The sequence below is a fragment of the Sorex araneus genome, chromosome 1, assembly GCF_027595985.1.
Source record: "Sorex araneus isolate mSorAra2 chromosome 1, mSorAra2.pri, whole genome shotgun sequence".
Taxonomy (NCBI): Eukaryota; Metazoa; Chordata; class Mammalia; order Eulipotyphla; family Soricidae; genus Sorex; species Sorex araneus.
In genome coordinates, this window is record NC_073302.1 from 386,201,229 (window position 1) to 386,216,280 (window position 15,052).

The 15,052-nt window shown below is 35.1% G+C and overlaps 1 protein-coding gene across 6 annotated transcripts in view; it reads left to right on the top strand.

The window, feature by feature from the left end:
* Positions 1-15,052, top strand: part of SGCE (sarcoglycan epsilon) — an 84,347-nt gene that overhangs the window by 30,327 nt on the left and 38,968 nt on the right. For all 6 annotated transcript variants that reach the window (XM_055118631.1, XM_012935595.2, XM_055118639.1 and 3 more), the window contains 2 exons: positions 6,465-6,537; positions 13,201-13,399. In XM_055118631.1, coding sequence (XP_054974606.1) covers positions 6,465-6,537; positions 13,201-13,399 — 272 coding nt within the window. The remainder of the gene's footprint in view (positions 1-6,464; positions 6,538-13,200; positions 13,400-15,052) is intronic.

Sequence of the window (15,052 nt, forward strand, 5' to 3'; positions counted from 1 at the left end):
CAATGTGAGACGTTACTGGTGCCCACTCGAACAAATCGATGAGCAACAGGATGACAGTGACAGTGACAGTGACTATAATATAAATTTTATTTAAGAAAGAATTGAAAATGTCAGATATGAATTTGCTCCCAATATTAATGCTAAATTAATTTTAGTGAAAGTAAGCATTAAGAAGCATTTTTGAGTCACTATTGTGTTCTAAACATTATGATATAGAAAGATGTGATAGAAAGATGGCTAATAGGTAAGTTCTACTATTATACGTTCAGTAGTTAAAACATTGAAATGGAAACCAAATTTAATCAACACTGTAGTAAACTGTTATAGTAAGGTGTTATTTATTACAGAACATAACGGGATAAATAGGACTTCATAAACTAAAAGGAAACTTGTCTTTGATGGAGGAAACAGTACATAAAAACCTTTGTGGTGTAAATAAAACCACATGGTGTCAGAGAATTTAGAGCTCATAGAGAGTGAGATGGGAATAGCTGTGTTGATGTTGGTAGGGGGAGATCACACAATAAGCCTTGCTAATGTTTGACTTTTAAATTTGGCCACTCTGGTGTTATTAAAATTCTTTATATTTTTACCAGTTCCTCACAAAGTACCCAGAAGATATTAAAATATTTTATAACAAAAACAAAGATAACATTGAACTTTTAGAGAAATTAGAGCCTGGCAAGCTACCTGTGGCACATTCGATATGCCAAAAAAAAAAAGTAACAACAAGTCTCACATGGAGACATTACTGGTGCCCACTCGAGCAAATCATTGAACAACAGGACAGTGATAGTAATTTTTAAAGGTGAATCAATATTAATACTAAAGCATGTCACTATTTGCTCTATTCAAAAATATGAGACTTTGAAAATCCCGGGTTCAATTCCTTTGTCTCTCTCGGAGAGCCCTGCAAGCTACCGAGAGTATCCTGCCCGCAAGGCAGAGCCTGGCAAGCTACCCGTGGTGTATTCAATATGCCAAAAACAGTAACAAGTCTCACAATGGAGATGTTACTGGTGCCCGCTTGAGCAAATCGATGAACAACAGGAGGACAGTGCTACAGTGCTACTGAATGGCATTGCTAGGTGAGTCCAATTGTAGTTTCAGGCTCTCTCTAATCTTAGCTTCTAGTGTAGCTGTTCAATCCCATAAGAATTTACTGGTAGAGACCAGGCAATGGCATCAGAATTCAGGGACTTTTACAGATTTCAGGTGTCAGGTTTCCTCCCAAGCTCTCAATGGATAACATATTTTGGTTTAGTCTCCAAAGTTTTAATCAGCCCTTGACTAAGGATATTAATTTCCTTTTTGGCTAAAAAGGGATAACTTTTTTTATTGGAAGTTTTTAATAATATGACTTTTCAGTGATTTCTATTAGAAAATCTGTTATGGCATTTTGACACAAGTATATGTAGATATGGGAAATAAGGTTATTCTTATTTTCAAATATTTAGTAATTTTCTGAAAGAAAAACATATATATAACTAATTACACTTCTAGATGAATGCAGATAAATAGCATAATCATCTTTATAGGTATAGCAGAACTAATAAAATTTGACTCCTATTCTTGACATAAGAGAAAATAGGTCTTAATAGACTTGAAATCTATGTGATCTGCCTTAATCAAATATATAACTTATTAAACATAATAAATAGCAGCAAACATTCTTTTTTTATAAACAGAAAAAAAAGAGAAGATTATTTGCCAATGAATGATTTTATATGTGAACATACAAAAGTATTCACTAAAGCTCTAAGTCCCAAATGTCTTCATAAGAGTTATAGGAAATAAGATAAATATATAAAAGTTGATTATATTTCTATGAAGTAGCAACATTCTTAATGAAAAAATTTTAGAGGAATTCCAGTTGAATTCAGAAACAAAGAAGAAGAATACTCTCTATCATGGAATATATTGGAAACCTTGGCTATTATAAATAAAACAAAAGAATTAAATCTGTAAGACTTTGAAATAAATTGAAAATTTTATTTGTTCAAAATAGAATTAGAAAAATAAAAAATGACTCTAAGGTACTTGGAATAAATAGAATATAAGCAATATAGGATCTGTGTGAGGAAAATAGAAAAAGCATATTAAGAATACTTATATAAATAATAAGAACATTTGAGGATAGGTAGACACAATTATGTGGAGATCCATGGTTTCCTTGATTGACCTGAAATTTCACTGAAATTTTAATTAAAATTGCAATAATCAGTGTTGAAGCAATAGCACAGAGGGTAGGGCGTTTGCCTTGCACGCGGCCGACCTGGGTTCAATTCCCAGCATCCCATATGGTCCCCTAAGCACTGACGGGTAATTCCTGAGTGCAGAGCCAGGAGTAACCCCTGTGCGTGCCAGGTGTGACTCAAAAAGCCAAAAAAAAGTTGCAATAATCTTTTTCATGTAACTTGGCAAGCCAATTTTAGGTTATATGTTTGCTGCTATTATGTTTAAGCGAATTGTAAAATATATGAAGAAATTATATAATAATACTCCTTGGTATTTGTTGTTTTTTGCTTTGATTTTTTTTATCACACCCAGTGGTCCTGGGATGTCATTCCTGACTGCTCAGGAGTGATCCCTGGCAGTCCTCGGGGGACCAGATGCAGTGTGGGAGAGACTCCATGTGCACTATGCCACATACAAGGCAAGCATCTTAACCCTTGTGCCATCTCTCTGTCCCCTCAGGACACATTTAAAAAAGAAAAAACGAGAAGGTGAAGAATTCATTCCAGATTTGAAGATATATTTATCATATGATTGATACATATTTTTTAAAATTAATGTCTAGAGTAGGCAATCCAGAAACAAATTTATCTATATAGTTAGTAATTATATATGTTTAAAGAAATGGTGTAGAAGTGAATGTTTATTGAATGATGTTCAGAAATCTGGTTAATCATATGGCAAAGATAAAATTCGGTTCTTCACAGCAAAAAATCACAGAACATTATAGGACTTAGCCATAGGCCATCTAAGCACTAAATAAGTAAATAAAATTTGGTTATTTTCACTTAAAAGATTTATAAATTCTATTAAGTTGTGTTTACCAAATGAAATCATTTAAAGAAAAGGCAAACCACTAACTGGAGGAAGATATATTAAATATATACAATTTACTAATAACAGGTATTTAAAATCCCAAACAAATACAGCAGTTCAGTAAGAAAAAGTATTCTACTGAAGAGGAGATATAAATTCCAGTTAAAAGAAACTTGTCATTAATGAAGAATATTTAATGTAATGCCATAGTGAAAATTTTGTGGGTAGATACAGGAATTGGCATAGCACTTTGAAAGACGGTACTGAATATTTCACATAGTATCACTGTATTAGGTCCAACTATTTCACTTCTAGGCATATATCCAAAAATCTCACATGTAAATATTTACCTGGAGGCACTTACAATCATACTCATTGAGCAATATTTGTGTAAAAAAATACTGGAATCCCACAAAGCAGTGGATACCCAGAAATTCATCAAAAGGGGATATAGAAATAAATGGTAGAGTGTTCAGTGACTGTTTATAATAGCAATGAATTTATCTTATTAAATTTTTATTTAAAAATTTGACTGATTGTCTCTATAATTTATACTACCTTTAATGATGGGTTCTCATGCATATAATTCCAACACCACACCCATCACCAGTGTACCTCCTTCCCTCCCCAAGCACCTTAACACCCTTTCCCTTTCAAGCCTCCCCAACTCAGTTGTGTTCTCCCATTGAATTACCTTTGGGCCTTTGAACAACAGTGAATTAAAACTTACCCAACGATATGGATGAATGCTTTGAATGTAATGTTGTGTTTTTAAAAGTCCTAGAAGGCTTTCCTTACCATTTTAAACTTCAGTTTACTACTCTTTTTTTTTTTGCAGGGGGCGGAGGATTGAGGGGTGTTTTGGGCGACACTAGATGGTGTTCAGGGGCCATTCTCAGATCTGTGCTGAGGGGCTGAGGATGACCACTGGCAGTACTCGGGGGACTAAATATGGTGCCAGAAATCCAAACATGGCATGCATGTAAGACGTGCATGTAAGGCCTTATAACCCTGGTATCATTCTCTCTGGACTGTTATAAAGTGTTTTATCATAGCTCAAGTGTCATTTCCTATGCTACCTTTTTGGCCCAACAGTTTACTATTTTTTTATTAGGTGCTATCCCCAGCAGTGCTGGTGGAAATTGTTGGCCATGCCCATTGTGGCTCAGCCCAGCAGTATAGGCCAGATGGCTTAGAGCTTGTGCCCAGGGAACAAACGCAGTGCCTGGCATTTGCTGTACCTCTTGAGCTATCTCTCTGGCCACATAGTTTACCATTTTTATAATATTCAAGACCAGTATATTTTATGTATGTATACATTTATTATTAAACTATTTTTGAAATGAATGGTATGAAAAAGTTAAAAGTGGCAGCTTCTAAGTTGAGAGAAGCAAGGGGCTCAGATAAGAGAGGAACAGTAATAGTGAGCCAGGATTCCCAGTTCTCATGTACTTATACCTTACTACTAAAATAGAACTATTGTGTTAAATAATCTGTTTCTGAGATAATGGTGAGAACTTAGCATATCTTTCTTCTGGCATAGGTAATGATTTCCCTGTGAATAACTTATATTTTCATTTATACAGTAATGTATTTATTTTACTCTAAGTATACTGTTACTAATATTGCTAAAAGACAAAGAAAAGCAATAAAGGAGTTATGCATAGTGTAAACTAATGTTTAGCCATATAAATCCACTGGTTAATTTATTCAGTAGTTATTTATTAAGCTTCTGAATGAGAGTAGCTACTGTTCCTGAAATAAGCCATCAAGAAAGTATGTGTAAACATGCCTGCATACATCTCTGTTATGAAGGGCTTTTACATCATCATGAAAGGTAAAACCTGGCTGAAGTTATTACAGTATTTAAATATCCCGTTATAAGTTATAGAAGAGCTATATTTTGTTTTAACTTAAAATTAACATTGAATTGAATATATTTTAAGGTAAAATTCTCCCTTCTGATTATTCTTCAATCTCTTCTGTCACTTGTGATTTAAAAAAACTTTTTGAATCTGTGAATTTTATAATAAAATGTGTGCTAATTATGGTAATAAAAGCCATAAAAATGTTTGAAAAAAAATAACTTGAAACTATCTAGTCTTTACTACTAACTTTTTACCTTTTGCGTATTATAAGTATAGAGGATTGAAACCTTCCTATTAAATTATAATTAAGATTTTTATATATAGTAAACTTTTTAAACCATGAAGATTCCCAAATAAAACTGTTTTGCTTCTTCTCACTTGCTTTTGGTGAACAGTAGTACACAGATTATTTTAATGAATACATTTAATTTTTATGTTCAACTAAACAGTCTTTTGCAACAGATAGCAATATAAATTAAATCTAATGAAAATTTGATGGCATGAGGAAAATTTTTTTAACTTATGAAATAATATGCCTTTCAGAAAATTACATTTTAAACATTGTTAAAGGTTGCATTATATTTAGTCCAAAATTCTGATGTTTAACATTCTCTCAAGTATTTCACATGATTATAATTTAGTTAATTTAAACTCATAGGTGATGTGATAAAAAATCTGTGGTCTTTGATTTTAAGTGCACAGGAATTTCTTCTTGGTTTGAGTCAGTTTTATCCTACTCTTTGTCTCAGTGCCAGCTAGAACTACAATCACTTCCAGAAGGCTAGTGCTGGGACTCTAGGACTCTTACACAAACACTGGGGCTTTTTCTGAGGTACTTCAGAACTGTCTGAATGATTTAATATCTGCTATAAAGTTAATTATTCCTTAATTTTTGAATCCATATCCGGTTATTGGACTTTGCTTTGTTGTTTGCAGCGGTTGTTTCTGAGTTGACTTTGATGTAGGTTCATTGACTCTGCAAATGTTTACTAATATTTGACTTTGCAAAGCAATTGATTTGTGTTTTTGAGCATGTGCCATAAGCTTTATAGACTATGATCCTTGCTGTTTTACTCGTATAGTAAATGAGATATGATTTCCATAAAGTTATTTATGACATTTTTAATTGGCTGGTGTGCAGTTTAATACTAAATGCAAATAGCACAGTGATATGCTTGTTTTAAATTTTGCTTCCCAGTATAACCCTTAAATTCTATTTATTTAATAGTAAAAATTTATCATTAAAAAATTTTTATAACAGTATTGGTAAGTAATTCATAATATTAATCTACTTATTAATGATGCATCTTCATTGTTACTAGCACTTAATGGTCTTGTAGAAATGGGGTTCTCTGACTTTTGCTTTTTTGTTTTAGCATGTTAAATAGATATGACTATTTTTTCATTGCTAAAGCTCTAAATTCTTATTTTAAGTATATTTGTAAGTAATTAATATGGAAAAGTGACAATTTGGAAAATGTTTTCACTTTGAATTTGTTTTCCATATAGCATTTCACTTTCTTTATAATTTTCTTTTTCTGATAGATAACTGCCTACAACAGGCGTACCTTTGAGACTGCAAGGCATAATTTAATAATTAATATAATGTCAGCAGAAGGTAGGTATGAAAAACATTGCTGATCATCTGAACATTTCATTATTTATGAAAAGTGTTTCATTATATTTTATGACTAAAGTATAGTGAAGAATTTTTAAATACTATGTAATGAATATAACAATGAATTAGGATAATACAGAAATAAAGTTAAGTAATATTTAATTTGTTATAAAAGTAGCATGATATGTTAGAATGCTAAAAAACTGTGAGGTGGGGACTCAAATGAGATCACTATTTCCCCTAAACTTGGATTCCTCACCTGTAAATTGGAACTGAGAATACAGTTTCTTGGGCATAACAGTACTGCATGTAGCATACTTGCCTTGCATATAGGCAACCTGGATTCTATTCTCAGCACCTCCCAGAGCACTGCCAGGAGTTATCCCTGAGCACAGAGTTAAGAATAAACCCTGAGCCCCTCTTGGTGTGTTCCAACAAAAACAAAACAGAATATATATGATTTCATGATGCTCATTTAAGCTGAACGTGGATTCCCGCCCCCCTCTCTCTCTGTTTGCTTTTTTCCACTCTGGAGAAATCCATGTTCTCTCTTGAACTTGTATTCCTTTCTTTTTTTCTCCCCTTATGTCTTTATTTTTCTTTTTGGGTCACACCCAGCAATACTCAGGGGTTACTTCTGACTCTGCACTCAGGAATTACTTCTGGAGGTGTTTGGGGAACCATATGGGATGACAGGGATGAACCTGGGTCGGCCATGTGCAAGGCAAACGCCCTACCCACTATACTATTACTCCGGCCCATCCCTTCAAGTCTTTCGAAATAAATTTTGTGCATTAAAAACTCTCTTGCTTCACTGGGACAATAATATAATTTCTCCCATAAGTTTGGGTTAAGGATTTCATTAATCAAGTACTGAAATGTACTTAACCCAGGGTTAAGTGCCAAGTGCATGATCTAGTAATTATTAGTTTTATTATTTTGTTCTAAAACTTATCATAGCTAGAAGTACAGAATTGTGTGTGAAGTGATAGAGTTCACAGAAGACAGAAATAATTGATAATTTGGGTCACATTATTTCCTAAACAATCATGCATCAATAATTTCTGGAGTCTACAGGCAAGTTAGAGTTATATGCTCGAATTTTAAGTGATTCCCAAGGATTTTGAAGGGTAATACAGAAGATATTTCTGAACATTACACTCAGAAATATTTAACTCTACTTTGGTATTTGACTGGGGAAAATGTATTTTGGTATCTGACTGGGGAATTTTTTAGTTAAAATTTGTAAGTGAAGTCTAATCTTTTTTATAACATCAATTGATGGGTAGTTGATACAGCACTAACTTCTCCTGCAAACATTAAAGCAATTGTGCATCCTGGATGTTGGGGGCTATTACATCTCTTTTCTAGCACAGTTAAAAAACAGGTATGTATATAATGTTTTATCAAAACCTATTAATTTGAAATTAGTGGTAATTCAGTAAAGACAAGGTAAAAATGGTCTTCAAATAGACAAGAGAATGCAATTTTAGTAGAACTGTCAGTATAGTACATAATTGGGAAGATGGTTTGAATTTTTAACACCTTCATGTGAGTTTTTCTAGGTGTTATAGCAGTATCAATTGCAGGCAATAGTATGGTAACTTAAAATGCATGTGAGATCATCTGACACTTGGTCTCCCTTTGACTCCTTTAACTTAACATGATACTATTTCCTTTCGAGTTGTAGCAAAAGACAACATTTCATATTTTCTTGTAGTTGAATAGTATTTCAGTGTGTGTGCGTGTGTGTGTGTGTGTGTGTGTGTGTGTGTGTGTATCCAGCTCACCTGTTGTTGGGAATTTATGTGCTTTACAGATCTTGGCTATTATAAGAAACAAAGCAATGGATAGACATGTTCAATAATAAAATGTTTGAAAACTGATAATGAAACCAAGGTTATCAAGTATGAGTGTAGGGTATGAGTGGGGAGGGAGGGGACAGATTAGAAGGGACCTAAGGACAGTGGTGAAGGCTTTGCACGTTTTGTAGAAGTGGTAGCAATAGAACAATACCTTTGTATATAAAAATATAAACGTTCTATTGTAATCCATATTGTATAAAAAATAACTCAAATTTAAAGTTCATTATAAAAAGTAAGTTTAAGTGCTGATTCTATGGTCCTGGATATTGTTTCTCTAATTTTTATGATCCCAAGGGCTTTTGGTCAGGATTCATTTTTGCTTTGAGACCAGTTATAATTCTCTGTCTTTCCTATAGAATTGTAGTACCTTTAATGAGCAGAAAAATTACAAAGTGGGGGCTGGAATGATAGTAGAGCGGGTAGGGCATTTGCCCTGTAAGTGACCAACCCAGGTTCCTTCCCCAGCATCCCATGTGGACTCCATAGCACCGCCAGGAGTAATTCCTGAGAGCAGAGACTGAGCATCAATGGGTGTGACCCCAAAAAGTCAACAAAAAATTTACAAAGTTCTTATTTTTCTTCGAATCCATCAATAATAGTTATATAGTGACAATATAATGGGCTTAAACCAGTAATCTCACCATTATGCTCCCAGAGGAACGCAAATAAAACTCTGTCAAGGACAGGTGTTCTTATAAATGTAAAGGCAGCCTTGTCTATAGGGCTGAACATTCTAATTTTCAAGTCCTGTCTCAGTTTTATGATTCAGTGTACTTAAGACATCTGTATAGATGTTGCTGATGTGCAGGGATCTCTTTGAAGCAGGTGCTGATGGGAAGCTGGAGGGACTATTTAAAATCAGGACTCGAGAAAGAATGAGAGAAAGAGAGAGAGGATAGGCTTTGGGATTTCAGGAAAAGATGCTTTAATGAATTTTATGTAAGGTTACAGTGGTACAAAACTATTAAAACCATTGAATTCAATGGATATATTTGCCATTGCAGGTCTATATGCAGTGTGTATAGGAACTAGAATGTACATCTTTGAGTATGCCCTACACATATCATGTCTTCCAGATAATACTAGGAAAAGAAATAAGAGTTGAGTACCAGGATGGTCATCTTCAGTTTGTCTCCCTAACCAGCTGTCTTCTGCTCTTGGAGACCTTATGGGAAATTAATCGTGTAGGATCACACAGCATGGAGCTCATGCAGTGTACATAGAATGATTTTCTAAATTAAATTTAGTGCTTCAGAGGCTTGCCACCAGTCTGTTGGCCTACTGTTCCCTTGGCTTCTGTGATGTCCAAATATAGCAGGCATGGGATTTCCCCAAAGTTAGAAAGCTGCTGTGACTCATCTTGGGAGACCTGGCAGAGTAGTTGGCTGGGTAGAGAGCAGACAGCTGCAGGCCCAGAGCCTCCATTGGGTGTGGCAGCTTGGCAGCAGCAGATCTAAAAAAAAAAAAAGGAAAAAAAAGACCCTTGCAACAGGTCTCAAGGATCAGAAGAAGGCAAATGAGAGTTTTTCCAGAAGTAGCATGGATTCTTTAGAAAAGTGGGTATTGAATGGTGAATGCAGTTAATAGATTATAAATTTCTAGGACCCTAAAAATCTATATTTATTATTTAAAAATAGTATTTACTGCCAAGAAACTTAATTATATATTTATTATATTATTTATTGGGCTGGAACAGTAGCACAGCGGGTAGAGTGTTTGCCTTGCATGTAGCCGACCCGGATTTTATTCCTCTCTCCCTCTCGGGGAGAGCCTGGCAAGCTACTGAGAGTATCCCGCCCTCACAGTAGAGCCAGGCAAGCTGTGGCATAGTCAATATGCCAAAAACAGTAACAACAAGTCTCACAATGGAGACATTACTTGTGCCCACTCGAGCAAATGAATGACCAATGGGATGACAGTGCTACAGTGCTATATTATTTATTATATATTTCTTTATTATATAATTCTTTATGATTATTTTTTAGTTTAAGAGGGAAATGTGGCATGATTGAGTTACTGTTTATCTGTATAAGAACTCTACCTGTAAAATTAAAGATATCTATGTCTGGGGCTGGAGTGATAGCACAGCGTGTAGGGCATTTGCCTTGCATGCGGCTGACCTGGGTTCGATTCCCAGCATCCCATATGGTCCCCTGAGCATCGCCAGGAGTAATTCCTGAGTGAATGAGCCAGGAATAACCCCTGTGCATTGCCCGGTGTGACGCAAAAAGCAAAAAAAAAAATCTATGTCAAAAAGAATAAATATGTCATAGAAGTGTGCATATAAGGGCATTCATCAAGTAGATTTGCTCAAACTATAAACAGAATGAATAACAGTGTAGGAAACAAGTAAAGAAACTTCTGTGGGGGCCAGGGAAATATCTAAAAAGGCTGAAGCACATGCTTTGCATATGGAACTCCCAGATACAACCCCTGGTGCAACATGGCATCCTGAGTCTTGCCTAGAGTGTCTCCCCTCCCATGTCACTTTACACACACAAGAGACTTCTGTGACTAGGGTCTTGAAATACTCAAAAATTACTGACGAAAATTCTAAAGCCAGAGAATGTATCATCCCTGTCTTTACCTGTGTATCAAATGTCCTTTAATACGAAAGAAGAAGCTTCATTATAAATGAAATCTTTAATATTTCATCTATTTATAATGTAATTTTTATCTTTTATTTACCAAAGAAGAGTATATTTTATAAATGTTCAAGTTTACATTAATCAGATGATATCATTATTAATAGTAATAATCACTACTGGGACCTGAAATCTGCATATAGTCTAGAACTATTTCCTTTTCCTTATAAGGGAAGAATTGGGGTTATCCATATTATCAGATCATTGTAATAATAGCTAATTTTTCAGTATCTTATAAGTTATTCTATGCTACATCGTCCATTGAGCACTTTACATACACAGTTTCCCTTCGCTTAGATAACAATACTATAAGGTAAATTCAAGTTATGGCAAATTTCTGTACCTCTTTCATGGTCAGCCTGCTCATCTAAAAGTCATCTCTCTGTATGGGTGTGGAGAAAAGGCAGGGAAAAAAGTACAAGCACATACTTGCCATTGTGAGGATGAAATATTATAATTCACCTCAGCCTTTAACCTGCCTTGTAGTATTTTTTAAAAACTGCCTTAAATGATTAAACAAAAAGAAATGTTATATACACATGTGTAAATATTTTATATAGGGCTCTCACTTTAGGCAGCCATGTGGTACTAGGAATTGAATTCAGAACCTCACACACTCTAGGCATGTACTTTACCACTAGAGCTGTCTATCCAGCCCCAATAAAAACATTCTTATATTAATAAAATAGTCAGATTATTGGAAATAATACTTTGAAATTCAAAAGTAGCATTTTATAAAGTGAAGTAAATTTTTACTATGAAAATATGTAATTTTAATACATTATGAGTCTGATTTTGACATTGTGTTGCTTAAAATTAACCTGGGCGGTGGGGGTGGGGATGGTTGTGGGGGCACTACCTGGCTGTGCTCAGAGCTTACTCCTGGTGGGGCTTAGGGAGGCCCATATGGGGATCTAACTTGAGTTGGCCATGTCCAAGACAGGTGCCCTATCCACTGTGCTATCTCTCTGGCCCATCGAGTCTGAATTTGACACTGAATTGGTTTAAAATATTTTAAACCAGCCAGGAATGTAAATTTGTAGTAAAGGGCATGGCTCACATGCATGAAACACTGACTTTGATCCAGGATACTACAGGATTATGATATTTAAAGAAACTTTATTGAATCACGTTACCTTATTACAGTACATAAGTTTCAAGTGCAGTCACTGAAAGTTGTGTTCCTACCACATTAACTTAACTACTGAAAATCTGGTTTCATTCATCTCCATACATTTTTCCAGAGGAATTTAAAAATTTTACTTGTTATTTTGGGATGGTTTGGGCCAACTTCCAGAGGTCATAGGGCTGAGTCTCAGCTCTGTGTTTGGGGGATGCTCCTCATGATCCTCAAGGAGCCAGGTAGTACCAGGGACATACCTGGGGTCAGTTGCAGGCAAGGTAAACACTTTAACCCCTTTACTATTTCTCTGGACCCAGAGGGATATTTTAATGATATACTGGAGGGGGGAAAAGTTCATCTTTACTAATGTGAGACATGAAGTTCATGAGATACTTACATTTTATCTAGATAATTATAGAGTTATCCAAAGAATAAAATTGATTTGAGAATTATTTTAAAATATAACATTTACTTTAGTAAAAAAGTAATGTTTAGTATGTTCCAATAATTTTGAAAAAAATGTTTCTGAGCATGTAAAGAGCCAGAAATTCATCAGATCAGCTGCAATACCATCTCTGTTTGGAAAGGGTGTTGTTCTACAGCAGTTGCCGTGCTTGGTTCAATGGGAAATTGTACTCTCTAAGGTGGTCATGACAAATTTTAAGATATTTTGAAAAAATGGTCAGTTTTAGAACACTGCAAATATGAAATATTATTCCATGTAGAGATCTGGGTACTCTTTTACCCAGATACATTGTCAGGTAAGGAGGGCAGGCCACTGATGACTTCTTTTTACTCCTTTGCACAAATCATGTAAATTATCCTGCTGCCAGTTGGATTTGATTATATTGTAACCAAATTCCGTATCAGGTGTATATTATACCTTGAAAGCATTTATCATTAGTGTTAACATCCTTCCCAATATTCATATTGTGATAGAAATCAACAAATTGCACATTATTCTTCTGTTTTGCTTTTTAAAACACTGCTTTGTTAAAGACCACATATCTTTTGTTTTCACCAAAATTAGAGTTCCCTTTACCATATCAAGCAGAATTCTTCATTAAAAATATGAATGTAGAAGAAATGCTGGCCAGCGAGGTTCTTGGAGACTTCCTTGGGGCAGTGAAAAATGTGTGGCAGCCAGAGCGCCTGAATGCGATCAACATCACATCAGCCCTGGACAGGGGCGGCAGGGTCCCGCTTCCCATTAATGACATGAAGGAGGGGTAAGCAAACCATTATCTCACTGCCTTAAATATAGATTTTTAAACACGGTGATCTTATCAAACCCCATTAGAGATAGAAGATGACCTGCTGCATTTTTCTTTTTAATAAGAAATAGGTGTTGTAAAGATACAAAATTACTAGCAATTTTCTATATTGACAAAGAAGTTAAATTAATCGTTCTTTCTATCTGATGTTCCATGTTCTGTGAAATCTAATTGTAGATCAGGATCAGCATCATAAATTACAGCACTGTCTTTTGTTCCTTCCATATAAGAAGCTGATTATTTAGAGTCCTGAATTTCAAAGGAAATTGATGCCCTAGTTATCAGCTGCAGAAGGACATGCAGACTGCTGTAACTTTATTCTCGGAAACTATTTCTTTGCCTTTAACATTCTTTCCACCATGTGTCTTTGACTGATGGCTGGGTGGATTTGAAACCCATTCCTAGCGCCTGGCCTTGTCACTCACAAGTTGCATGCATGACACTGGGCAAAATGCTGTAGTCTTTGGTGCCTCAACTTCCTCATCTGCCCAGGATTTGTACTTCCTTTTTACTTGCAGTTTTTTGTAATGATTAAAGGAGATAGTGCATTTTAAACAATGCATTTGAAAGGGATTTATCTATTCTTGAATTTCACAAAGTACGACTTAGACCCTGTAACAGTTAAGAAACATCTCTTCTGCCTGAAGAAATTGAAAGGCTTGAATATCAATGTTGAGTCAAGCTTAATCTTTAATTTCTAATCTATAGGTTGAGGCAAATCTGCTTTCTACTGCTTCTACCCCGTCAATCTATAAACCTGTGAAATGTGGAATAAATCACATTTTCTGCAACATATCCCTTTCCAACTCCTTCTTTATCCATATTCCTGGCAACAGTTTTTCCAAAGATGACAATCTGGAATTAACTAGAATGTCTGGATTAATTTAAGGATTTAAGGGCTTTAAAGGAGAACTTCATCAGAAATAGGGGGAAAGATCATAAATGGACATAGATGAAGTGTGAGAGAGTAGGCAGCAGGAGGAAAAGGGATAAGCAGTGAGCTGTAAAGACTAACTTACAAATTTCTGAATTAAATTCTACCTTGTGTGGTTAGAGTAATGGATTTTGAAGTCATTCAAGCACATAGAGAAGTGCTTTGAGGAAAATTGTTGCTTTATCTCTTTTCTATCTGATGGTCAACTTTCTTTATGAAAATATAATTCTGAATTACACTTCACAGTTACAGCAGAGTTCAGTTTTCCATTGCATAATTAAAGTAGACTTGTGGAAAGAGATTAATAGGGGTATTTCCCCTGCAAGCATTCTTCAGACATGGAGTCTTTTAAATAATGCGTTCTACCATAACTGTTAAAACAGTGACCTCAAGCTATTAGGGGAAGCAGTTTGAACACCCAGTTTCCCATAGTTGTGTCTTCTCTGGTTTCACCCCTTCTCTAATGAAATTTCAGGCTGCATCCATAGAAGCACTTTCAGAGGTGGAACTAAGCAAAATTTAACTGAACAAATGCAGTAAAGCAAATTCTGACCTAAAATGTTTCCCAATGATGTCTAACCTGAGAGTTACTAACAGAGCTTAATGGAAAAATATAGCTGGATATCTGGCTTCCTGTCTTGTTAGAAATTCTGAATCTTTCAGCCTGAGACTGG